Source organism: Lutjanus erythropterus, chromosome 6 (genome assembly GCF_056507025.1).
Source record: "Lutjanus erythropterus isolate fLutEry1 chromosome 6, fLutEry1.hap2, whole genome shotgun sequence".
Lineage (NCBI taxonomy): Eukaryota > Metazoa > Chordata > Actinopteri > Lutjaniformes > Lutjanidae > Lutjanus > Lutjanus erythropterus.
The window spans coordinates 33,466,739-33,493,417 of record NC_139322.1 but is presented as its reverse complement, the minus strand read 5'-3'; the positions used below and the strand labels follow the sequence as shown (position 1 = coordinate 33,493,417).

The 26,679-nt window shown below is 41.0% G+C and overlaps 1 protein-coding gene across 1 annotated transcript in view; it reads right to left on the bottom strand.

Annotated features, from left to right (window-relative positions):
- prex1 (phosphatidylinositol-3,4,5-trisphosphate-dependent Rac exchange factor 1) overlaps positions 1-26,679 on the bottom strand; it is a 99,717-nt gene that overhangs the window by 7,116 nt on the left and 65,922 nt on the right. Inside the window, exons 17-34 of the mRNA XM_084721742.1 lie at positions 24,847-24,939; positions 22,143-22,291; positions 21,968-22,053; positions 20,422-20,561; positions 18,371-18,515; positions 17,389-17,564; positions 16,823-16,984; positions 15,749-15,959; positions 14,166-14,451; positions 12,870-13,088; positions 8,857-8,945; positions 8,022-8,104; positions 6,627-6,717; positions 5,917-6,045; positions 5,766-5,807; positions 4,622-4,839; positions 3,834-3,936; positions 474-617 (exon numbers count right to left, since the gene is read on the bottom strand). Of these exons, the coding sequence (XP_084577868.1) occupies positions 474-617; positions 3,834-3,936; positions 4,622-4,839; positions 5,766-5,807; positions 5,917-6,045; positions 6,627-6,717; positions 8,022-8,104; positions 8,857-8,945; positions 12,870-13,088; positions 14,166-14,451; positions 15,749-15,959; positions 16,823-16,984; positions 17,389-17,564; positions 18,371-18,515; positions 20,422-20,561; positions 21,968-22,053; positions 22,143-22,291; positions 24,847-24,939 (2,566 nt within the window). The remainder of the gene's footprint in view (positions 1-473; positions 618-3,833; positions 3,937-4,621; positions 4,840-5,765; positions 5,808-5,916; positions 6,046-6,626; positions 6,718-8,021; positions 8,105-8,856; positions 8,946-12,869; positions 13,089-14,165; positions 14,452-15,748; positions 15,960-16,822; positions 16,985-17,388; positions 17,565-18,370; positions 18,516-20,421; positions 20,562-21,967; positions 22,054-22,142; positions 22,292-24,846; positions 24,940-26,679) is intronic.

Here is a 26,679-nt window from a genome sequence, read left to right as displayed (position 1 = left end):
ATGGAAAATTAATGGCTATTTGGCAGACAGGCTTGATGCATAATGCTATCCATTCATATGAGGCCAGCTGAGAGTGATGGAGAGCTAGAAGGAGCACAGCAGCAAAGGAGACCGTAAAGGCGTCAATCTAACTCAATAAAAGCTATCAGGAAATGTGCACATATGATAGGCTTCATAATGCACTGAGAGGGGTTTTAAATTATACAATGTATAGTGCATATAAGTGATTTTCATTCCCTGGCTTGTGCATTAAAAACAAAAAAAGATAAAGCCTAATTTAATCAATAATTTAAGCAAGAACTTAAACTGAAATTCTATTTAAAACCATTGCTTTAGTACTCAGGTATTGTATTTTAAAAGGAACAACACCCAGTTGCATGTGCCACTGTTGTGTTATGCTGTAGCCATTTATTTACACCCTGGACTTCTAGTTTTCTCTCCACTTCCTCTGTCCCAGTCTGCCCAGTACTCACCCCTGGTGAAGAGGACAGTGTGAAGCTTGAGGCTGCCTCCGTTTTGCAGCCGACTGGGCAGCTCACTGAAGTGACAGCTGTCCAGGTACAGGGTGACCCTCAGGGCCTGCCGGCTGCCCTCCACCTGGTAACACACGGGTGTGTCTGCAATAAACAGGCACAGACAAGGAAGACATTAACAAGACTGCATTATTATACTATCAAACTCAACAAATGAAAATGTTGGAATTATAATGGCCGTTAATTTAGTTACTGTTAATTGCTTTTAGAAAATTAGTTATGGATGTCCACAGAGTGAACAGTGCAGGGCTGCAGCTAACAATTATTTCCATTATCGATTAACCTGTTGACCATTTTCTCAATGAATTGATTGAATTGAGCAGTCCATAAAATGTCAGAAAATGCTGAAAAATGCTGATCACTGTTTCCCAAAAGCCTAAGATGACGTCTTCAAATGTCTTGTTTTGTTGACAACCCAAACCAAATCACATTTGAGAAGTTAGAGAATTTGGACATTTTTTCTTAAAAAATGACTCAAAACAATTAATCAATAATCAAAATAGTTAGTGATTAATTTAATAGTTGACAACTAATGAATTAATCTAGTAATTGTTGCAGCTCTAGAACTGTGAATCATTTGTTTTCAGCATTTTACAAATACAAAACTCAACACTAATAGAATAAGGAATAGTGAAGTTTTACAGTAGATCCTCCAATACATTTGCCACAGTCAGAGTCAGAGGCTGTTATAGTGCAGGTTTTCCAGTTCCATTAAAAATTGGGGAGCTGCATTGGTGAGCATCAGTCATTTCAAATAATTTGCACTTTTTCTACACGATGATTTCAGAAACTACATCCTGATGTATGCGGAGAGTCCACAGTGTCTCCAGCACGGCCTTAGTTTTGCTTTGACACTGCCACAGACTGCACAGTAATGGAAAAAATGACGAAAGTCTATTTAAATGTAACAGTGGTAGTTACCTGCGTGTTAGTCATATTGGGAAAATCCACGGTACACATACTTTTATATCTGTAAGCTGTTTTTTATGTAGTGGCAGCTGGTAAATACACTGGTGGAATCAGATTTTGACACTTTAAAAGAAGCAAAATAAAAGACATGTCATTGCCTCACATGATGAAATCATCATCTATATGTACCATTTACATATTTATGTCTATGTCTGGTACATTTTTAATCTTTCTTTATCTTTCTGCACCTAAAACATTTGTAGTTTAAAAGAATTTGTCATTACTTGTATGGAGAGCAGTGACCTTTTCTAATTCTATAAACAATACATGACTAGCAATAATTTACAAGTTGATTTCTCTTAACATTTTCCGACTGGCACGTGAGCAGTTCTCTGGAAATGGAAGAGATGACTTTTTACTGAGCGACCTCCTGGGTCAGCACTCTTTCCTCGAGAACCCATCAAGCAATAATCCTGTGGAATTGGCTGTGATGCTTCAGGCTGAACTCAGGGGGCCTCAGGCTCTGTGCTGCTTACATGACTCTACCACCTCATACCACCTACAGTACAGTACAGTACAGTATACCTCCCAGCCTGCTGAAGATGCTATTAGCAAATCAATACTGTCCAATGGACTCTGTCGCCACAAACCATCTGCCTGCACTGCAGCAGTCTGAGTAGAAAATGCAACTTCAGCAGAGCAGTTTGGTTAAAACTATTTTTTTTTTACGTCAAAGTGGACGAGTCTGCACACTATATAGCTCTACAGTATGAATGACCAAGTAAATGTATGTGTTAGTGCATCCATTGATTGGCATGCTTGTGTACAATATAAGCATGTGTGCACTAAATACTTTCTGCTGCTGAGTGTGAACCTATAATAGCATATCCTTGCTTCATCCTTGGCCTTGCCTCCTAAAATGGGAAGTGCATGTTTTGCTTTTCCTTTGAGCGGCAATCTCTGCTGGCCATATTGAGGCAGCTGAAAAGAAAACTGATTCAGGATGCAGTCGCCTTTGTATCTGCCGGCTTTAAGGCTTTTGGTAGCCAGGAGTGCTTCATTGAATACAGATACTGAGGTTATTAAAGACCCAAATACCCCAGGTCTTAAACTTAATATACACACACTCGTGTCAAGATGCTCACAATGCCCACTGTGAGCAACCTAGGTGCATCCTTATTTGAAAACTGCTGCAGCGCTCTATTGTATTTGAAGGCTTACTCTGTTCTGACCTTAAACGGTTTCGCAGGACAGAAATGATGCAAACCACAAAATCATTTTCATGGTCCAAAGGCATATTTCTCTACTACAGCACAGCTGCATGGGGTGCAAGAATATTACATATATGTGAGTGTTTAAATGTGCTGTTTGTGAATATCTGTGGGTCCTTCCACCATATATCAGGGAACAACAGTTAATCAAAAAAATTATCAAAATCCCAATATGTCAAGAGCAATATTCTAATTGCAGGAGCTGCAATCCTTTGATCAAGGTAAAATCTATCTTCATCATTAATGAAGCATTGAGGCGTGAACATGCATGTTTAGTAAATACACCAGCAAAAATCACATTCATTCACACTCATTTCATTCAGGACTGCAAATAATTATTTTCTTTATCAATTAATGTCAATCATTTTCATGAAAAAAAATGGTGAAAAATGTTGATCTGTTTTTCCCAAACTAAAGGTTACTTCCTCAAGTGTCTTATTTTGTCCACAGCCCAAAGACATTCAGTTTACTGTCAGAGAAAACTAAGCAATCCAGACAATATTAACATCTGAGACACTGAAATCAGAGAATTTGGATTTTTTTTAAAAAAAGATTAGTCAAAATTATTAAATAAACTTTCAAAATAGTTGGTGAATTATTTAATAGTTGATAGCTAAATGATTAATCAACTAATCATTACAGCTGTAATAATTTTTACTATGTTCTTCTGTGAAAATGAAATGCAAAAAGTTCTTTCTTGCTAAAAATTTGACTCACTGCAATTGCAGTATCTGTCAAAATAATTGCAATATTAGCCCTACCATATATGTGTTAGTATTTCATGTGTCTCAGAGCGGCACTAAAGTTTAAATGAAGCCCATCACAGCCTGACAGGAAGGGACCATCTTATCTGTAATACAAGGACAACGAGGACGAGGCTCTGCCCTTGTTTAAGATGATTTATGGGGCCATTATAGTGTTGTTTTAGCTCCCTATTCACTCGCTCTACACTGAAAAGAAAATTAAATCTGCAACGGCAAAATGGCAATTTCACCCTCAATAGCTACCATACATGCACATAATGGAACTTTATTCAGAGTTGGTCAAACCATACAGCTGCTCATTAGCGGCAGCGTGGTTTGAAAGAGCCAAGTCAGTCTTTGTTGATGGAGTCTCTTACTTGCGACTAGACACTCATCTTCCAGTTGCCTGAAGAACACAGTGACTTTGTCCAAATCCAACAGGGCCGCCTTGGTGTCTTCCAGCATGGTCCGCTCCTCTTTCTGCCGGGAGGAGAGAAAAGAAAAGCTCAGAGGTCGCACCAGGATGAGAGTTTTGATGGTGGTAAGGCAGCTGCAGGGCAAGACGACCATAAAAACCCAAAACACTTCACAAATGTGGATACAACAGGAAAAACACTACATTTAGATGTTTGCTGAAAGGGATAGTTTGGATTATTTGATATAGGCTTATATGAGTTACTTACACACAGTAAGTGTATTACAGTAGCAGTAGTAACAAACTAACCAATGGAGGCAGCAGTATATCAGGAACTACCGTGTTGCGGGAGTTTGGATGGTTTTTGATATCTGGCTTATATAACAGCTGTTTCATATCACAAAAGGCTGTCTGATGGCAAGTTTAAGTGGTGAAAATATTCTAAATATAGCATAGACTTGAGGAAAAAATACCTGTTGCCTTGTTGATGATCCTGTTCACAGCAGTACATTACTTAGTTTCCGTGCTGGTACTTAAAATTGGGGACTTGCTGACTGGCATCTGCTGTAGGTAACTGACTACTGACAAGTACCTCATAGAAGCCAACTTCAAAAACTTCAAACTATCCCTTTAAAACTGCATCAGCTATGGCTTCCAATTCATGAATTTACATTACAAAGTGGGGCTGCATTTGAAAACCCATCAGTTTGTCCTTTTTGTCAAACAGTTCAACAGAACACCTGTCCTCACCAGGTGTGGCGCTAGCGTGGACTGGAAGTGCAACAGCACGCCAATGACGGATATTTGCTCCAGCCACTTGCGGCTCGTCTCTTTGCCGTCTTCCTGGTACTCGCCAGCGTTGTTGAACCGCGACCGCAGCGCCGCCAACAGCTGCTCCGCCAGCGTGCACAGGGCGGCCGTCGCCGCCTGGCAGAAGATCACATCCCGTCGCAGCTGCAGAGATGTGTCTGGTGTTGGGGAGGTTGGAGAGCAAGAGAAGTTTTGATGTCAGTGAGTGATGGAGGGAGATCGGGGGGGGGGCACAAAGGTTACAAGGTAACCTTCCTCATTACACGTGTCCTGGAGTTACTAAGGTTTGTATACTTGATTCCATTAGCCTGGATCCCTAGAGAGAATATCGCCCATTAACCAGCACCATCTGCCACTGTGCACAGTTCAAAGTGACTGGAGCTTCATGTGCCCCGACACCCAGCCTCATTCCTGTACAAACATACAGAACAACTGGCCTCAACCTGGATATGATCCACATCTGGGAAATTAAACTAAGACTTTTTAGAACTATTTAATTACACTGGAAATTAAATAAATTTAAACATCTGCTTTATCTCTTTGTAATAAAGCTGATGTGATGAAATCAAAACATACTTGGTATATGGCTACATCACAGACAATTACATTAGGCTGTTTATTATTAACATAAAAGTGCATTGCTTCAAAGCTAATGTGACAAACTGAAAAAACTGACAATAAAGACAATAAAAATATAACTTCATTACATGTTGAAAAATTCCAGAGAAACTATATTCTTGACATGTTAAATAAACATTTTTGTGATAATTTAATAATCTTTGGAGATATTTTAAAGACCTGCAGATGTCCTCATGTAGAACCGGCTGTATTTTCATATGATGGATGATCTCATTTGCTCAGAAACTCTAAACTGTTGGAATCATTTAAAATACTCCAGTTATGAGGCTTTTCCTGCTGCTTCAGACTGAACTCTGCTGAGCGATTGTACAGCCGGACTTGACAAGTCCTCTGGTAGATTTTATGGAAAATTAGAGCTGGATTTTTTTTTTCTAGTTTGATTATTCGCCATCAGCTCACTCTGAATATGAACTGGTTTCTATTAAACACTGACATGTTACTCTACCTGTGCACTTCAGCAGAGCCAGGAGGAGCTGGTTCTTTCCATCTGTAGAGGAAGAAGAAAAACAAGATGGACTGACTGATTGTAACTGTATACCGTGTGTGTGTGTGTGTGTGTGTGTGTGTGTGTGTGTGTGTGTGTGTGTTCCACTCACCATCTACAAATCTCTGCAGGCTCTCCACCAGGGTTTTAATAGAGCTGGGCAGGTTCCAAGGGTCCTCCTGGATGTTCTTGTGGATAATGTAACGACAACGCACAGTCCAATCTTCTGTTTGGCGGAACTCTGTTCACATAAAACGCAAGAATGTGTGAGTGCGTGTAGCTGCTGTGTGACAGCTGTATTATTGTTATTTATTTATTTGGATCCCCATTAGCCACTACCAAGGTAGCGACCACTCTTCCTGGAGTCCACACAAGTAAACATTACATCATAATGTTAAACAAATTCAAAAAGTCAAGGAAAAAGGGGACAAGTAAGACATTTCATTCTGCTCAAAGTAATACTAATAGCACAGCATATAATGTAACAGAGAAAATAAAGTGAAAATAAAATGATACATGACCAGGAAAGGCCCTCATTAATGATCATTAGTCTAATACTATGTAGCAAAACATGTCCCATTTGAAAGAGAGGCTGGTGCTCTGTGCCATTAAATATTTCTTTAATTAGTAAAAGTGTTTTTAAAAAAGTTTAGATGTGTAATTTCTGATGGAAACTCATTCCATAATTCCACTCCTCTGTGCATAACAGCACACTGAGAAACAACCTCTTGATGCACACCTAGTATTATAACAGCAGCATGACGACACAGACACACCCTTTAATCTTTCAAGCTGTCACTACACACAAGTTAAAATGTGTACCTGGTTGGCTGTGGTCAGAGTAAAAGTGCTTAGTCTCCTCGCAGGCCTTGGCCATGACAGGTCCTTTGAGTAGGCTGTTGATGGAGTCAACCTGTGTGCAAAAATAAAAGGATACACACACACACACACACACACACACAGAAAGATAAGGTAATCAATCAGGTTTCCTCTGTCCTCATTGATACTCAGCCCTAATCTATCTTCCAGCTTCCTCCTTTCTTTTTGTGTCATTCAAACATACTCACACACACACACACACACACACACACACACACACACACACACACACACACACACACACACACACACACACACACAACTCTGTGATGCCTCCTGGTAAGTGTATTTCAGCATTAATAACAACAAGGCTTGTGTTTTCAGGCCCCCTGAGCTGCTGTTTACATGTGGAAAGAACTAAAGCAGCCAAAGTGAGTGCACCCCACGAGGGCAGTCATGGGAGCAACATCAAATGCTGGTAAGAGGAGATGAAAAGATGGATGGATGTCTTCAACCGAGCCCACGTACCAGTGAGAGTTTATATGTGTGTGTGTGAGGAAATGCAGAGAAAGAGAAGCGTACTTTAAGGAAAGAAAGAAAGGAGGTCAAGTGAAAGATGAGAGAGAAAAGTGGGATCCTGACCAGAGGACAGAGAGCTCCACGAGGTAACTCAGCCCAGATGCTGACTGATTACTATCACAATCTCTGTTCCAAATGGTTTGGCGGCAGCGGTGGTGGGGGTAAGGCTGACATGTGTGTGTGTTCTTGTTTTACTATCTCTCAGTTTTAAATCTTCTGACTGAGTTCAAACTCTCAGTCAGTCACTTCTTCTAAGGTGTAGTTTGAGAATAAAGATTAATTCATGTTTTGGTGAAATTAGGATTAGATTTAATTAAGGGTTTGGAGAAGTGATTAGGGACAGTGTACAATTCGGCAACACAAAACATCTTAAAATACATGTACTAATTCCTAGGACTGACCAAGTACTTGGATGAAACTAATATCCAGTATGGATAATGTACTTTTTACAAGCTCAAGTACCATCAGAGTGAAATGTGTCGATAATATCAGCGCTCATGATGAATGATGTAAGTAGCTAATACTGCACGTGTTCACTTAAGTTTATTCATTTAAGTTTCTAAAAACTTGGTCTGTAATAGTTCTCTTAGTCATGTGACCAAAAACATTGACCTGAAGCTCCATTCTGTGTCTGTTCTGTAATTTTATAATAAACAATCTTTTATCTAAACAATCTTTAATCCCGCACACTTGCAGTTTAAGCACCGCCCATGTCTGGTTTAAACCCTGAACATTCCAAGCATGGAGACGGATAAAGATAATTTACTTGGTTGAACAGATATGGATACAGATAATGGTGTACTGAGCCCTTGAACTAACCTGGTTGAAAAGGTGCTCGAGGCAGCCGTGCAGCTTGTCCTGTTTGTCTGAGGGGATCCTCATGTCACACGGCAGCTCGTCGCCTAGCAGGCAAGAAAAAAAAAAAAGAAGTTGAGGAGTAATTACACATTTGGACACCAGCATTCACTTTTGAACATTTGAACATCTGCGCTTATTAAAACATGTTTCTATCCATCTGTTTTCATGTAAAGTCTGATGCATCGAATTGGAGACGAGGAAGGATAATAAACCATTTCAAGAGAGTGTCTCATTGTGGGCTGTTTAAAATATAATGCTGATATAAACAAAGTGATAAACAGCAGTGGACACATACTTGGCTCACAGCACGATAAATGTGGCTGCGAGGATTATGAAATGTTGCGTCTGAAATATCTGACCATATTCACCTCCAGGAAATATCTACAGTGTCTCACTGTTTTGGCACCCTGAATGCATGACATATGAACAACATTATGACAAATTAAAAAGGATTCACTACAGATAATTCTTACTTAAACAGCCATTATTTCTTGCCGTTGTTTGACACTCAGGAAGCATGTGTTTGCTTCAGCCTAGCTTATGTTGTTTATGTTGAATTCACTCTCTGGTGTTGTCTGTTTGGACAGTGACACACTTTTTCTTGCGTTTACTCAAAATTGGATCTGAACTGATTATCATTTCACTTGAAATCCATTGTGCTGGAGGACAAAATAATTCAACACTGTAGATGAAATAACAAATATTCTAATGAGGAGTTTCTAGAAGAAAACATAAAAAATGTACAGCTCTGCATTATAATGAGCTACATTTACAGATGGACAGAAAAGCTGCATACCTGATCCCATCTCATCACTCCCCAGGTAAGAGCTGTTACTTCGCACGCTGGTGTAGGACAGGACCGAATCTCTGTTGCTGTTGCATTCACTGTAACAATGCCAATACACATACAAATGCACACAGTTAAAATGCATTGCAAAGCAGAGGGTTCATTTCGTTGTTAAACCACAGAGAGGATTTGGAAAGCTGCGTCTTGTAATTATGCTGCCAAATAATCCTTCTGATTGTAAATGCCTTTTCTGATTTACAGTACAGTGAGACCAAAGGTAATTAAATGCTTCTCATAGCAACAACCGCCACTGGCTTGCACAGAGAAGCGTTCAGCAAACTGGAGCTGCATCAGAGTCCCAAACATCTGACTAATAATAAATTTGTACATTAGACTTAAACACTGCAATGCATCTCACTTATTTACACAAACCATTTAGAAACACGTTTTTTTCAGCAGTGCCAGTGTGCTGTAGTTCTGTTGTCAGTGTATTCTTACTGGTGTGTGTGGAGTACTTTAATCTACCTTAGACACATTTTGGAAAATGACATAGTCAGGTATTTATAGTCATATGTCTACGTGATTCAACATGATTACCGGGAGCATGTGGAAGATTTACGTGGCTCAAATTATATATCGCTTAGAGGAGCTCTGAATGATTCACAAGCTGAATTACCATGACAAATGGCCTACGAGTGACTACGAGCTACAAAACTACAACACACGCTTTGTCTTCCTTTGCCATTACCCGACTTGGCTGGAGGACAAAGTGGGGGAGTGGGGGGTGGATATCACCTGCCGAGTTTATCCTGTGGTCCCTGATGTGTGTGTAGAAGTGTGTGAATGTGTGGTTGTGGTGGTAGTAGTGGGGGTTGGCCAAGTGAGAGCTGCTACAATTATGGGCAGAGAGTTAATATAACCATCTTTTAGTAGTTTGGCTTCAGTTCTCTGCTGGCTTTCATTCACACACAAACACTCGTACAAACACACCCAAGTTTTAGTGTTTGTACTCTTTCCCTCATCAGACTTCAGGCCGCCCGTTGCTTTTCTCTTTATTTGTTGCCCATTATACACACAATTCCTTCTCACTGTGTGTCCTGTATTATTTCCCTTCTGGCTATCTGGTCCTGCATTGGGCTTCTGTTGTATTTTCCAGAATTTGGGATAAATACATGCACTCTCTCTGTTTGACACACATACACACAGGAGGTGATTTCCAATTTTAGATGCACACTTCCTGCCAAAAGTGTGATCACCACTGTGACAATTATCCTGCTTGTAGTAGCAGATCTGGCCTAAATCTGAACCACACACACACACACAGGTCCTGTTCACACTTACATTGAAATAAACACTGGGTGATGTATTCACAACACAACATATAGGTAAGAATGCATTCATAAACACATTGAGAACACACTGGGATCCCAGTGAAAACTCATTAAAAGCCTCCTCTGAGGTTGCTTCTTAAATTGTAGCCAAGCCCTATTTGCACTGTCTGGGGCTGTAAAATCACATATATTTAGTTCTGTAACTATTAATCGACTATTTTGATAATTGATTGATTGTTTTGAGTTATTTTTCAAGAACAAAAATGTATCTGATTTCAGCTTCTCAAATGTGAATATTTTCTGGTTTGTTTACTTCTCTATGTCAGCAAACTGAATATCACTGGGTTGTAAACAAAAAAAGACATTTGAGGATGTCGCCTTGGAAACAGTGATCGACAGTTTTCACCATTTTCTGACATTTTATGGTCCAAAAAACTGATTGATTAATCAAGAAAACGCTGGACAGATTAATCAATAATCAAATCATTGGTTTCATCCCTTCTTTAAATTCTACCACGCAGAGAAAAAGACCTGAATTATGAGTGGACATATTGTCCCAAAATGTAATGTACAATGAAAACTGAGGAGCTCCTCAGCCATTAAAGTGGTTAAACAAATTTGGACTTTGATGAGACAGCCTCAGGAACATCCCGAGAATCAAAAAAATATAAAATAATTGGAGATGAATTTGACTTTTCACACTGTGTTCAGGCTGAAGAGGTCCATTACGTCTCCAAATTAAGGTCCATTTACTGTCAGTAAGTGGAACATCTTGAGCTGGTTTGCCAAAGGAAGCCAAAAAGAAATGTCTGTGTTAGATTGATTTTGTGTAGACTCTTGTTTAAGGAAACAGACGGAATGAATAGTACTATCTGAAATGTTAGGCAACGAAGGAAGATCAATCACAGATCGTCACGTGAGCAGCATTTTGATGCCAGGAGTGAAGTGTAATCTGTCTCAGCTGGACCTGGACACACTCTACATACACTGTATCTAAATACAAGACAAAGGGTCTTGACAGGGCCAAAACACACACGCACACATACGGGTGCACATTAGAGAGCCAAAGATTAATGACAAACAAAATGTACCAGAGTTTAGAACAAACACTACTTGACTACCATTTCTTCTCACACTCTTCGCTCTTGATTTCTTTCTGTATTTTTCTGTCTTTGACCCCCCTGCGTCCGTCTGTCTCTCTGTGCGTGCACAGAACCAGTCTTTTCTGCCCTTGTTCTCACATTATGTTCCTCACAAGCTGTACTTGGCCAGTGACCTCCGACTGTTGAGCTCTGCTGCAGTCTGTCACCACCTCAGGCTTTAATGTCTGAATCTCTCAGCAAGAAAAAAATGAAAGAAAAGATTCACCACCCACCTCTGGAGCACAGAAGCACTTTTCATCACATCCAAAATTTCACAAGTGGGATGATTCATCCACATTCACGGTGCAGACTTATACTGCCACCTTGAACAGAGTTTTTTTTTTGTTTTTTATACACAGGGCTTCCAACCCCTGAGTAAACACCTCACGGACCGTGTGTGTGTGTGCACCACACATACTACAGAACAGCCTACATTTTCCTTTACATTTTATTGCGATGAGGTAGTTGCGTTTCACATGGCGTGGCTGGGGCCTTAATGACAGAGTGGGTGAGGAGGCCGCGCCCCAAACATTTGGCTCTATTATACACCAGCCCACCACACCAACAACCAATAACTACATCTTAGTGGGTGGTGGAGGGTGGGGCTCAGTGGAGCACTGCCCAGTGAACCGTGCATACACACACTCTCTCTCTCTCTCACACACACACACACACACACACACACAGAAACATCCGAATGAACTCACAACAAGCAAATGACATAACCAGATCTGACCAAAACATTTTGAAGTCATTTTTAGCACTCGATCTCGGTTAAAATGCCAACATCTGGAATGAATTCTAGCCTCCAAAGGGGGGAAATGAGCACCCTTATGGGTTTGTAGAGTAAAGAGGGATTCTGAACGTCCACAGTACAAATCCAGGTGTGAGAAAAGGGTGTCCCACATCTCCCTTCTTGTGCTTTATAAAGATGTTGCTAAACTAGGTGAATACAGATATTTCCCCAACATCAATAATTAATTGTGTTTTTTTAACCAGGCAGCATACTGAGAAAGGAAGAATTACAATATCATTCTAAATCATTAAATTCAAACAACAGAAGTGTAATTGTGGTTCAGTTTTAAATGACCAGTGTAAGATTTAGTGGCATTTTTCCCCCATTCTCCCCTTTCAAGCCTGTAAGGGAACCTACGGTGTCTGCAAATTGAAAAAACTTGAAAGGCTGTATATAGAGCCAGTGTTTAGTTTGTCCATTCTGGGCTACTGTAGAAACACGGTCGATCAACACAGCGGCCTCTGTCAAACAGGACCCGCACCCTCTGTAGATATAACCAGCTCATTCTGAAGCAACATGATGAAAATGATTCTTATTTTCAGGTGATTATACATCAATGAAAACGTATTTAAGAATATTATATACAGTTTCTGCCTTATTCTTTTGATAAATCTCCCTACATGTTACACACTGGACCCTTAAGCTGGTCTCAGTTTAGAGAAATGTATTTTCTAAGCCTCATCAACACATTCTAATATCAACATCTTCAAAAAGTCAGTTTGATTCATTTGTGGTGCAGTCTTCAGCCATTACCTGTAGGAGTCCCTGTAGCTCATGGTGTCATGACCAGAGTCCTCCTGGTCCTCCTCATTCACCTTAAAGCAGACCCTTTTAATGCCGCCTTGTTCCACTTTGTCCTGGTCGCAGCCGTCCTCGCAGGGGGCCAGAGAGGGTGGTTGACTTGGCTCATAAACCGGAGGTTCCCCACCATCCCCCTGGAGTTGTGTGGGTTCAGTGATAGATGACAAGAGGCTGAATGGAAAAACAAAACAAAACAGGGGATTATTCCCAAAATTAGATTTGAGAACAAATTTAAGGCAAACTATGCAGCATTCTCCTAAAAAAACAAGATTTGAGTTCAGGACTCTATGAAAACATAGCAACAAACGGTTTCATCACATTTTTCATCTCCTTCCTCTGCTCTCTGTCTGTGAGAGCTCAGTGGACACACACATGCGCGCGCACACATTTATTTTATTTATTTACATAAATTTGTTTTATTTTTGTGATTCACTGCTTTGCTCTCACTAACGGTGCTCGCTCTCTTAATTCACACTCTATGTCTTTACCCCTCTTTCTTGTTCAATGAGCCAGGGAGGAGGGGTTGATGTTGAATGGTTCATTTACAAACAATGCTGCATATTCTATTTTCAAAATATGGCTAGTGATGTTGAAGTTACATGTCACCTTAGAAGTGTTAAATACAATTTATAGCATATACTATAATATATTTTTGTGGTATATTTCTAGCATTTTTAGATGACAGCTTAAGAGATATAAAGTATTCTGGAATAAACCCTTGAAATAATGTGAAGACATTATCATGCTTATATTTATATTATAATACACTCTGCATAGATGCCTTCACAATTCATCTATTCTTCCACATTGTCACACCCCTTCCTTTGCACAGACACACAATATGTGTCTCTTTCTCTTGATGTTATCCTGGCCTCACTCCCTGTTCCTGTACTCGGCCCGGCCCATAAATATTTTGGCCCTGAAGAATGTTCCTTTTGTAAATCCTCAGCTTTAAACAAGGCAAAGGGCAGACAGACAAAGAGAGGCTGACGAACAGCCTCAGGAGGCTGGTGTGGGGATAACAGCTCCCAGCTTTTTATGCACAGATCTCTAAATGTCACTGTGAAGGCTACCAAAATAGTCCACTCACATATAAACACCAGTGGAATGCCAATATTTGATAACCGCAGCAGCTGTCGGAGCTGAAAATAGTTTCTGAATGGATGGAGTAAACACTTTCTTTTCATTTGATAGATGACATTTGCCACAGGGGTAGAGATAAGAGGTTGATATTGAATATTTACTTACACATCTATCTGAGCGACATACTGCTTCATCTCCCTCACAGCAACGTCCAGGCGGCTGTACAAGTTAATGTAGGCGTCCTGGGTCTCCGTGTCTTCCTGTTTGAGCAGGAAGCTCAACCCGCCTTCCCCGTGGCCGCCCCGTCGACTGTCCGTCAAGCCCTCGCCTCCGTCCACGGTCACCTCCTCGCTGCTGTCCGCCTCGTCCCCTTCCAGGCCAGAGCAGTTCCAGGATGGAGCTCCCATGCTGGTCACACAGTGCTGGGTGTGGGACATGGGGTTCAGTTGTGCTACAGGAGGAGAGGAGAATTGAGAATAAACAACATGTTCGCAGCAGATAAATGAAACAGACTTCACTCTCTGAAAATTATATCTACCCCAGATGTTCAAAACCTTATGAAGTAACACGCCTGTCTGTTCTCCATTTAGACTTGATGGAAAACAACTTCTTAAAGAGCACTTATGCAACTGATATGCACAGTGAGAGCAGGATGCAAAACTGTTTGTTTGGGTTGAATGCCAAACTAAGCTGCAATAACCTGAGACATCCCAAAACTGCAGACGGATTAAGTTCTTGCAATGAGCCCACAGTGTGTACTATTAGTGCACAGTGAATGTTACGATTAAATGGAGAAGCCCTCATACATTTTATGTACATTCCAGTCATACCTTTAAAACCCAGGGAACAGTGCTGGAAATTTTTTATCGCCTCAGGTAATAAACCTTGTAATTTCAGTCTATTTCTGATTGCACCACTAAAGACTAGCAACTTTAAACATCATCTCCGTGGCTGTTGACTGGTTGAGGCAGCAGAACACACGCTGAAAGACACCAGAGCTGAATATGTCGTCAGTACAACTGCGAGGCAGATGTCTGACTTGCAGCTGGTGCTGAGAGGAAAGATGAGGACGAGGCATCCTGGAACAATGCAAGCAATGCTAACTGTCTGCTGTCTAGACAGCTGTATTGCATTTTCATCTTTGCTGAGACTAGAGGGGGTTCAGCAGCCAAGCCAAAAGACTAATTAATATCAAGCTGCGTCACAATTAAGTCCTGCCAAACAGACAGAAGAGAGGATACTTCTTTCTGTATCTGTGCATGAACAACTTCTTAATGTTTTGCCCTCTTATTCCCTCTCTTTCTCACACCTTTGACCTCTTCAGCTGCAGCATTTAGTGAACGGCACACATTCCTATGTGGCTGTTGAGGCACAGTCTTTGCTGACATCATTCATTCACTTCTCATGTCAATAACATGAGTGTGGCCCGGGGCTAATGGAGTCTTAATGGCAAACCACTTATCTAATTTACTATGGGAATCCTTGTTCAGACCTTATGGCTACTGTGGGAGGCTAGGGTTGACTTTCCCTTCTCTGTGCTGCGGGGATTTAAATGGTCACGCAGGGTAATTAGTCAAAATGATCAGTGAGCTGGTGTTAAGTGGGTTAAGCTTTATTATAATGAAGGAGATGGATCTCAGTGAAGCTTAGTTTAAGCAGTGGATATGTGACAGAGATTCTGCTAAAGCAAACCAGTACAAATCTTGATATTGGACAGAAGTGTGTGTGTGTGTGTGTGTCTCCGCTACCTTGGTCAGGATCCAGGCCGAACAGGGAGTTCTTGCGCCCAAAGCGGATGCTGAAAGTCCTGCCGGCAGAGGTAGTGCTCTTGGGGTAGGAGACCTGCATGAAGTTGATATGGCAGTTGGTGGGAACAAAGTCCATGCAGCCCAGCGGGTGAGGGCGAATGCCGGCCTGCCTGAAGGAGGGCCACGCCTTGTTCCTCAGCTCCAGGGCAAACTTGTGGAAAAAAGAGACACAAACATAGTTTAGGGAAAACTCTAGCTGCATGACTGACAGCTCTAATATTTGTATTGTATGTTTATATTCAACACAAAACATGGTCACTGTTGCAGAAAATCTGACATGTAGACACAATAAGGATTAATGGTGTAAAGTAATTTTAAAATTAGAAAAAATTTAGTTGAGGAGAGTTCTGGCTGTCTTGAGCAGATGAAAGCAAATTGAATTTTACTTTACATTATGTGACCCAATGTAAGAAACATACTTATTTTTAACCCAAACCCTTATCTTTTCCTAAACGTACCCAAGTAGTTTTGTTGCCTAAACTTACAAAGTAGTTTGAGTGTTTTTTGTGCCTTTATTTTGAAAGTCTACCCATTTACTGTTACTAACTTGACCGCAGGGCCTTGCACATGCAAAACTGACACTAGAAGGTCATATAGTGCCGTAGTTTGAAGCACCTGCCAGTGGTTTAAAGGGTGACTCCCTCTGTCCTCTTTTCCGAGGTTTTCAAATGAAAGCTGTTAGCAAAAAACAATGATGTAGGTTACAGTGCTGATGCTCTCCCCCTCCCATCCCTCAACACTATATCATCACAATGTCATCATGTAGAAACCTACATCAGGTCAGGTGGAAAAAACATTTTTAGAATGGGCTGGGGAAAATGCTATTTTGACACTAAAACATACCTACTTTGATCAAAATTTAATTTTTTTTATTTGAATACTTAAAGAACACTACTGGAAAGCCAGCAAATTATAGAAAAAAATACTCAAAAAATATAAAATTATCATCTTTGGTGCTTTTAAAAACTCACTTGGATGTGTTCAAGAGCATACAGAAAAAGTATGTCTTAGTACCTGCTGATAGCTGCTGATCCGCCGTCGGATACTCTCCAGCTTGGTGTCACAGATTTGTCTGAACTCGTACTGAGGCATGGTAACTACTCGGTCGCTCTGGGAGATGAGCTGGCTGCAGTTACGAACAAAGAGGCTGTCATCACCAGAAAATGCCTCCAGAATCTGTAGTGACAAGAGACACTAGTCAGGACGGATTACTCCTACAATAAAAGCCTAGAAACTTGATTTAATCGAGCAAAAATAGCATTCCTAGTAGCAGCAAGTACGTTTTTTTTTATCTAGCTAAACATTCAGCTTTCCAACACTAACAACTCAAACAGAGAGTGAGGCCAAAAAACACTTTTGCAGCTTTCAGATCCTGTCATAATTGTACATGTTGAATAAATATCAGTGACTCACCAAATGGTGAATAGCCAAGTTGAGATCTTCTATGATGTGAACATTACACAACATCTAGCTAATAAATGAATGAAAGTATGCCTTATACTCCTGTGGTACATTCTCTCTTCAGTATCTTACTCATTCACTTAAGATGATGAAACTTCGTCTCTTTCTTCCATAACTACCTTAGCGGTGAGGCTGAAGCAGCCTTTGGGCTCCACCATCTTCTCAAGGACATGGCTCTTGATGCCGGCGGTGCTGACGTATTCGTAGACGACACCGTGCTCCAGATGAACGTTATCTACCGTCATACTGACCAGAGGCAGGTCATCTGAGAGGGAAAGTCTGGCCAGCCGGTAGTCTGTGGAGCACAGTTTTCATCAGTCAGTATGTGTACTTTGTCTTTTGGGTACTGAAATAAACATTTACTGCACCTCTGAACGAATGCAAAGCTGAATTTCAGTTGTACCAGTTCATTCTTGCCATGTCAACAAACATGGTAATGATTTGGTCTAGTGGCTTTCATCACAGCATCTGTTCATATGATATACTCTATTTCAAAATCTCTAAGTTTAGCATTCTGCATTTAGAGAGAACACAAATGCGCAATCAAAAAAACCTCAAAAAGGTAATCTGTTCCAGAGAGCAGAGGTGGAGTCATGGCCTATAATGTTGGAGGTACACAGTGTGCTGCACATATTGTTGTACAGTGGCAACGAGTGTTACTGTCTGTAACTGTGTATAGCATGTGGATGTGTAATTTTGAAACAGAGAATTTTCTATATCTAGAGCAAATTACCGACTGTTGAACCCATTATACTGACATAGAGGCTGTGACCCAATTCAGAGGTCATCTGAGAATAGCAATCTAGGTGGAACACAATATTCTGATGTAATGTTTTTGGCAGCGACGGATTTATTTTTAACATCAAGCCTGCAATCAATCTACACAGACTCACAAAGCAGCCACAGTATATAAGGACACTCCCAAGTAACACTAATACTTTTTGCTGACTGATGGGCAACAAGTGAAACTTATTGCTTATAGTCACTGGCATTAAATCTGGTATGGGCATTAAAAAACTTTTAAACTTTTAAAATATGACCTTATTAATAAAAAATAAATGGAAACACAAAAAAGACAGAGGATATAACATTATGTGTCACCTGTTCCATTGGTGCCGCTCTCCTCCTCATGGTCAGAGCCATTTTCGACTGGATAAGGCTTGAAAAGGCTCTCCTCCTTCTCATTCGCACCTCTGTCTTTTTCTAGTTGTTCCACATCCTCAAATGCACGATACACCCACTGACACTGGGGTAAAACAGAGGAGATAAGAGTCGAACAGTTATATTAAGGATCACTGTAATGTGTAAAAAAAAATCATCACAGAAATCAAAATGAAGAAGTGAGCATGAAGTGAGCAGAAAAAGAAATACAGTGAGAGGTGTAAAAAGGGAGACAGCATGAAAGATAAAGAAAGGGGAAATTGTTATATTTAGTCATGCTCATGTGTGAGCTTTTCTTTAAACAAAGTTGAAGATGTGGGTGTGCTTGCTACAGAGAATTTGAAGGGAGAATCTGAGGTATTTCTGCGTGCCCTGTCGACACTTTTCACCTGACAAGGGGCCGACTGCACCGCCCCGAACTCGTCAGTGCAGTCAGCCACATCAACAACATCCTGGTAATTTATCCTGCTGTTAAATGAAGCAGCAAACATTTACTGGAACGAGGCCAAAATAAGGCTGCTGAGCTAAGCCTGTTCAAGAGGATTTGCAAGAAGAGTAAGAGCTAAATATAACAAAACAAAACAATGTGCTTTACACAGTAAGGAGGACATCTGTAAAATACTGCCTGGAGCCAAACATTCAAACAAACATACGTGGGTGTTGCATTTTTAACGTTGGCTACGTATTATGGAGTGTAAATACTAGCATCCAGTTATGACTGAAAAATAAAATTCTGTCAATGTTACTTTAAAACAGAATTCAACTTAAAATGAATGCATGAATGGATGAAAATTCAGCAGAAAGAGGCAAGCTGTTTATCTGTTGCTTTGGGCTACGATTGCACTCCGAGGAGCTGAAAAATGTTCAACTCTCACTACATTTGGCCTTCAGCAACAAAGTGACAGCCAGCAATTTATGTTTTGAGATCACTAGGCCACCCAGTGTTGAAGCCAAGAACGCTGATGAAGCGAAGAAACATGCTGTATGATTCCAAATTGGTATCATACAGAGATGAAAATTTAAAAGAGCAAGTGTGTAGCGAGGTCAGTGAAATCCTTGAAGTTCTTAATACGTTTTTCAAACATTAACTTTCTGTGACTAATTCCAGCTTTTAACTACTGTTAATTTTGTTTTATGTTCTGTCTCAGAGCAGGAATGTCTGGGTCACTGAGGGTCTCTCGTCTGTAAGAATGTGAATTTAGTGAGCTGTCTTACACTGGTGAATAATCTGTGAAATTAACTTCCAAAGATACAACCAGTGGGGAAAGAAGCATTCAAAGTACTAATACCACACTGTGAAACTACTCCACTACATGTGAAACTCCTGCATTCTAAACCTTACATAAGCAAAATGTATCAGCAATGTGTACTTGTAGTTAATAAGTAATTCTTAAGTAAAATGGTCTCTGTGTTTTACCACATATGATGCTTTTGGATTAATATTACTGTTACATTTATGTGCATGTTTCATTTACCTACTGAACATGTTTCAGGTTGAACTACTTTATATACTGTTGCTTAGTTAAATCTACAGCATTATATTCTATAAGATCATCATGTGTGTGTAGTGTTGCTGTCCTGTGAGAACCATGCCTCTATAAAAAGTTAACTTATCATGAGCTCAGAAAAACGGCCCTGTCTCTAGCTTCATGACAATACATTTGCCAGCTTATCCAAGAGGGCTTATAAGTAGTTATTCTGGCTTCAGAAGGAGGGGAATTTTCTCAACCCATATCAGCAACGTTCGAAGGTTACACAATTTGAGGCACACTAGACAGGAGTGTATGAATAACTGTAACCTGAAAAGTAACTAGTAACTAAAGCAGTACAGTGAGAGCCGTAACCACACAGATGTAAATGTAAAAACTGACTGGACACCATGTACAGAGTTTTATTTATTTTAAAATGCTCCCAATTAACGCCCCGCTTACACTACAAAATGTTCTGATGAAGAAAAGGTGGTGTGTGTTTGTTTTCACATGTTCCCTCACCGCCTGGGGAGGCTCCTGGTGTGTGTGCTGTGCGGTGAAGTGCTCAAGGACCTCCTGGTAGTCACTGTGGTTGACGTTGTTGCCGTTGACCTTCAGGATGACCTGGCCGGGCTGAAGACCGGCCGCCACCGCCTCCCAGCCTGCAATGTGTCAACACAGGCTTTGAGGTCAAAGGTTACAGTGTGGTGTAATTACAGTGGAACTGTATACAACACATTGGGCTATTATGTAAACATGACATTAAAGTTCAGGAAAAAGAGGAGTTGAAAGTGTCATAGGGTCTCCTATATCTAGGAAAAATCTTCACCAAAATTAAATCAAAGCACATGAGTCAGTTTTCTATTCTCTCTTTTTGAAAATCTCATTTTGGACGTGATTCCCTTATCTGTACATAACCTTGCCCTTTTTGTTCCTTCAGGAAAATAGAAAATTACTTGGTTCAATGCTGTAACATGCTGTCCCAAGCTACTAATGGCTTTACAGCCTGGAAGTCCAATCAACACCTCCATCATCTTCCTCTCCGACCTAAAAATACCAGCGCTGGCATCACTTCCACGCAGGATGCCAGCAATTACCTAACCCTGGGGCTACTTGACCCATGCAAGGATATCACACAAGGGGACTGATTTAGGAAGAAAAAAAAGACACAACTCTGAATTCATATGGAAAAAAAACTGCTCCTCAAGACACAAGAAGAGAGAAAAGGAGGAGTGTGGAGAGGGAGGGGAAAGGAGAGAAATGGGGGGAACTGAAAGGGAGAGAAAGTGGAGACGTAAAACCAGGAGATCACATTCCTTCCTTGCTACATTCGGCAGCTTCTCTTCTTGCTGTTTTTGTGGGAGTCTCCTACTCCTGTCTGGTTTACACATTGGGATTCATCCCTCATCCAACTTGTCATAAATCTCTAATTTTTCTATTTCTAGGCAGTGCAAATATCTGGTTAGGAGGTTGTAACGACAGAGCAGTAGGAATAAGAAGGAAGAACAAAAGTGTCTTTTCAGAAACCTATTACTGTGTGTGTGTGTGTGTGTGTGTGTGTGTGTGTGTGTGTGTGTGTGTGTGTGTGTGTGTGTGTGTGTGTGTGTGTGTGCACGTGTATGTGTTTTGAAAGTAGAGTTTGATCTATTAGGGGTTTGAACCCTGACCACAGGCTGTCTGGCTGACAGGTGGCCATAAAAACCTAATAAAGGCTCACTAAAAGCAGAATGTAACAGGTGGTTAGAGGCTAGAGTTACCTCATCTTTCCCTTGAATTCTGCCAGATTTATTTGTCTTTCTGACACCGTAAACACTTTCAAAGCATTTACTGGCACTGATCCTGCGATAACAAGGTCAAATTTTTACAAATCTGTTACAGATCTCCAGTTCCGGGGCTATTAGTAAAATACATGTCACTAAATTGAAAAATTATTAATTTAATTACATCTACCTGGGAGCTGTGAACTGTTAAACCAATTACTTTTCCATTACACATTCAAACTGATGGTGTCCTTTTACCTTTAAAAACTATTTTGTATACTATGTCATTTCTCATGAGTGTCACTCACCTTTCCTGACAGCGTGGACATGAGGAGGGGCAGAACCACAGAGTCTGAAGGAGAGGCTATCTGGGTGGTCAGGGATCTTCACAATCCTGGATTAGAAAAGACCAGTCAGACTAGTGTGCCCTCTATTTGTGTCTGTATATGTGTGTGTCTGAGTGTATGTGTGTGTGTTCCTCACTCCTTGGCCTTGGTGGCGACCAGCAGCCGGAGGGAGCGTCGCATGCAGAAGGCCTGGCTGATCATGGTTTCCACCTCGGAGAAGGGCCTGAGGAACAGCAGGTCCTCGTTGATGGTGTAGATCTTCCTGCCCACCTGCAGGCCCGCCATCTGGAAGGACAGACGGACAGACAGGAGACAAAATGCTTTTATTTTTAGGTTGCAGCTCGTTTAAGATCCCCCTTAAGCCCCATTTGCATGGTAAGAGTTTCAGGAAGGGTCCCTAGAGTCACAGCAAGACCTACACTGTGTGCTGCACTTGGCTCAGATTAAGTATGACTCAATACTAGAGTGTATTACCCCAAATCAAGTCCCTGTTCAGTATACGTGCCTCCAAAGAGCATGACAGAAAACAATCCAAAACATAAGAGAGAAAATCAGTGAGTACTGCTCAGTGTTTTCACAGCATGTTCAGTCTTGTCATGTATTTTCCAGCATATGAACAGGCTTTTTATGGATGGAGTGCATTTCAAGATCAGCAACTAGATATGATAAAGCTGCATGATATTTACATCTGAATCCCCCTGTCTGCTGGATTTGCACACACAGATTACAGATTAAAGGGTGACTCTCAATTGAGATTCACTCTGTTTACATTTTTCTCTTAATGTGTCCACTTTCTGCCTGCAACTACTGGCGATTTGAGTTACTGGATTTTGCCTTTTTCCTGACCAGTCACAGTGCATGTAAGCATCTGGGGAATACAGCAACAATTCCACACACAAATATACATGCTCATAAAATATCAAACATTCTTGGCTTTGCGTAGTCAGATCTCAACTTCTGAAATCCCTTTACAAATGACAGACACAGAGCACCAGCAGCCTGCTGCACGTCAGTGAATGCAGTCATCTTGCACATCTTCGGTCACGTTGTGAGAATAATGCTGCCTCTGTGTGTTCGCTGTGTGAGTCCAGTGTCCTGGGCACAGATCCGGTGGGGTGGCCTTGGCTCAGCCGGGGCCTGACTCTGGATAACGGCCCAGGATGGATGCAGTGAACGACCGGGAGGAGCCACAGACATCTGAATGTGGAAGGATGTGTGTATGTGTGTGTGTGTGTGTGTGTGTGTGTGTGTGTGTGTGTGTGTGTGTGTGTGTGTGTGTGTGATTATACAGGATGGGTGTATGTCTGCACGTGACTTTCTATAATGGTATCATATAGTGAAAGAGCTCTGTGTGTGTATGTGTATGTGCGCGTGTGTGTGTGTGTGTGTGTGTGTGTGTGTGTGTGTGTGTGTGATTATACAGGATGGGTGTATGTCTGCACGTGACTTTCTATAATGGTATCATATAGTGAAAGAGCTCTGTGTGTGTATGTGTATATGCGCGCGCGTGTGTGTGTGTGTGTGTGTGTGTGTGTGTGTGTGTGTGTGTGTGTGCGCGCGCGCAAGTCTTAGCCCTTTTCAGAGCCCCATGGGAATCAGCTGAGCTTCATTCACTGTGCTGGCACATGGGTTGTGTCACAACTAGCTATCCTGTTATTGTGGGGCAAGGGGGACATGGGGTATGAATAACAGAGTAGAAGGGGCAGGAGAATGAGGTTTTACTGCGATGGAAGCAGGCAGGGGAGAAAGAGAAAGATTATCCAGAGAGCGACTGAGGAGCAGAGCACTATGGGAAGAAACTGCAATGAGTAACATAACAGAAAGCAATCAGGAAACTTGAACCAGAGGGACAGGAGAGAAACGAGGGGAAAATGAAATGGTGTGGAGCAAGACGCCTAAACTCAATAGCTGACGAAAAGGTTTTTCATCTCTAGCCTGAGAAAAAGAAAGATTACACAAACAACAGGGGCATCATCCTGTGTTTTCAAGTAGAAAAATGCTAGAAAGATTGTATAAACAATACATAGGCTTTGGATTTATGTCACTGGTCTAATCAGACTGGGGTGACATGAAGCAAAGGCAAAATCATAGGAAAAGAAATGTTAGTTTATGGCTTCGCACAAGCAAGTAACTATAGCAGGGGTTGGTGTTGGGGTGGAGGGGGTACTAAGGTTAAAAGAAAACAGGAGAAAAAGCGTGAATTTGTTCACTAATTTAGTCTACAATGGAGATATAATCATGCCCAGTGGCAGACTGTTTTTTCATAGTGAAAGTGAGGCTTATCTAAATGCGGATGGTGTTACTATTCCACAGCGACTACAATGTGCAATCAACATTCACTTCATAATGATGAGTTGAATCAAAAACTTGTGTATTTCTATTTGAATGTGACTGTATTTGTGTCAGCTTGAAAAACAATAGGTCTGTGAGTGCTGTAGCCACACATGCTGCTCCTGAACAGAACAATACTACAACAAGCTTTATTAAAAAAGAAACTCAATAATTATGCACGTTTTAAATGCACTGTCACAATCGTATTGGCATTTTAAACTGCTCTGGATGAGTCAAATCGTGTGTGAGCAAGCATGTCTAATGACCCTACAGCCAATCAGAGCCAAGTCCTTCCAAAAGGAACAGAGGAAGACTGACAGCAGCCGTCAAAACAGTAGACAGCCATTACCTACTGGAACTAATGCCCTGGGGCGGGAAGGAGATACAGAGTGTGTGTGTGTGTGTGTGTGTGTGTGTGTGTGTGTGTGTGTGTGTGTGTGTGTGTGTGTGTGTGTGTGTGTGTGTGTGTGTGTGTGTGTGTGTGTGTGTGTGCGTGTGTTGACCATTACCTCAGCATGTGAGCCCCTGGTGACAGATTTCACCACAATGGCCTTGTTTTTCTCCTCTATTTCGAAGCCGTAGTCTTCTTCCTCTGGGTGAATCTAGCACAGAGAAAATCACCTCATTACTCTCACATTTACACTGGTGAACACCTGTTTGACTTAAATATCATTAGTAAATGGCACAGTAATTGTCATGACACATACATTGATACTTATTTTATTCACCTCACTATGCTCTGCTGCTATACTGTACACCATGTAAATATCTTGTAATGTGTGTCTCCTATGGCTGCAGTCTCTTGCCATAAAAGGCAATTTGTTCGTATTTACTGCATTAACCAAATTTCTTCTGAGGAATCACTGAAGTTTCACGTTATAAACGTGATGTATGCCATTCTCTCTGGGTGGTCACATATATACAAACTATCCACACACTAGTTTCAATCTTGCAGGCTTGCAATTTGTGATTTTCATTGCGTGTCAGGTGTCTTGCTTCTCATATTCTATTCCCCAGCGGGGCACGGCTTAGTTAAACACTGTCATCACCAAACACATTAGCCGGCTTCCATTAGGTAAGCTGCTGGGGCCATCTTTTCCTGCTGCACGGCCCTGATAAGATGGGGATCTCTGCTGTTACATCACAGGAGATGGCTGTGGTAAATAAAGAGTTCCTGCACTTCAATTCAATAATAGCCATAAGGGAGGATTTATTCTGCTAATCAAAGAAAAAAGCCTTATCCACTTCTTGTGGAAGGCCAGATAGCGTGCCTACTTCCCACTCTGATATGGAAAGGGATGCAAGAGATGCTGCAAGGTTTCCCCAAAGATTAAGGACTTAACTAAACAGTTCACTTTCTGTTTCAGTCCGTGGAAACCACTGTATGCTGGACCCAGAACAGTGTACACGGACACCAGTTATATTCTCGTTTCATACTGAAGAGGCTGTGTGCTATATGACCTATTGCACAAATTATAATGACAAAAGGACATCAGACTATTTTTCTTCTTCTACTGTCAAAAAAATAATTACAATAGAAGTCTCTCGTCAGCCTATGATGGTAATAGAACCGCAGCTAATGATTATTTTTATTGTCAATTAATCTGCCAATTATTTTCGCAATTAATTGTTTAGTCTTATAAATTAAGTGAAATATGCTCATCACTATTTCCCAGGGCTCAAAGTGACATCTCTATATTACATCTTTTATCCAACCAACAGTCCAAAACCAAAAGAGTCCTAACTGACAACAGCAACTCCTTACAAATAAGAAGCTGGAACCAGCACATTTTTACTGGAAAAAAAGCAATGAATTGATTGTCAAAGTAGTTGGCAATTTTTTTTTTTGATAGACTAATCAATAAATCACCTCACTGTTGCAGCTCTAGCTGGCAGGACGTTGATGTGGAAAAAGTCACCGTTTTTCAGTACAGAGAAGTTTTGGGAAATTTAATCTGATGAGCAGACTATTTTTCCCAAATCTATTACCTTGTACCCAGCCTATAGGTTGGAACATCCACACAACCAGCTTTCTGTATGTATGTTACTTGCAGCAGTGTTTTTTTTTTTGTTTGTTTTAATGTCTCATCATGCCTGGAGCTTTCTTTAAAAAATTCTGAACATTTTAGAAACTTCAGGAATGCTCCCACAATTTTGCAGTGTTGTTTACAGCAGCTGCTTCAACCAATTTCACTGAGGACAAGGTAGGCACTGTTTAAACATCTCACTCCTGATGTTTGTCCCTCTTGGAGGTTTCTCCTCTTCACTCTATTCTCCCTCCCATCACCTGTTTTCTCATGTCATGAATGAGGATTGTTAAATGTCAATGTAGCACCAAGGAT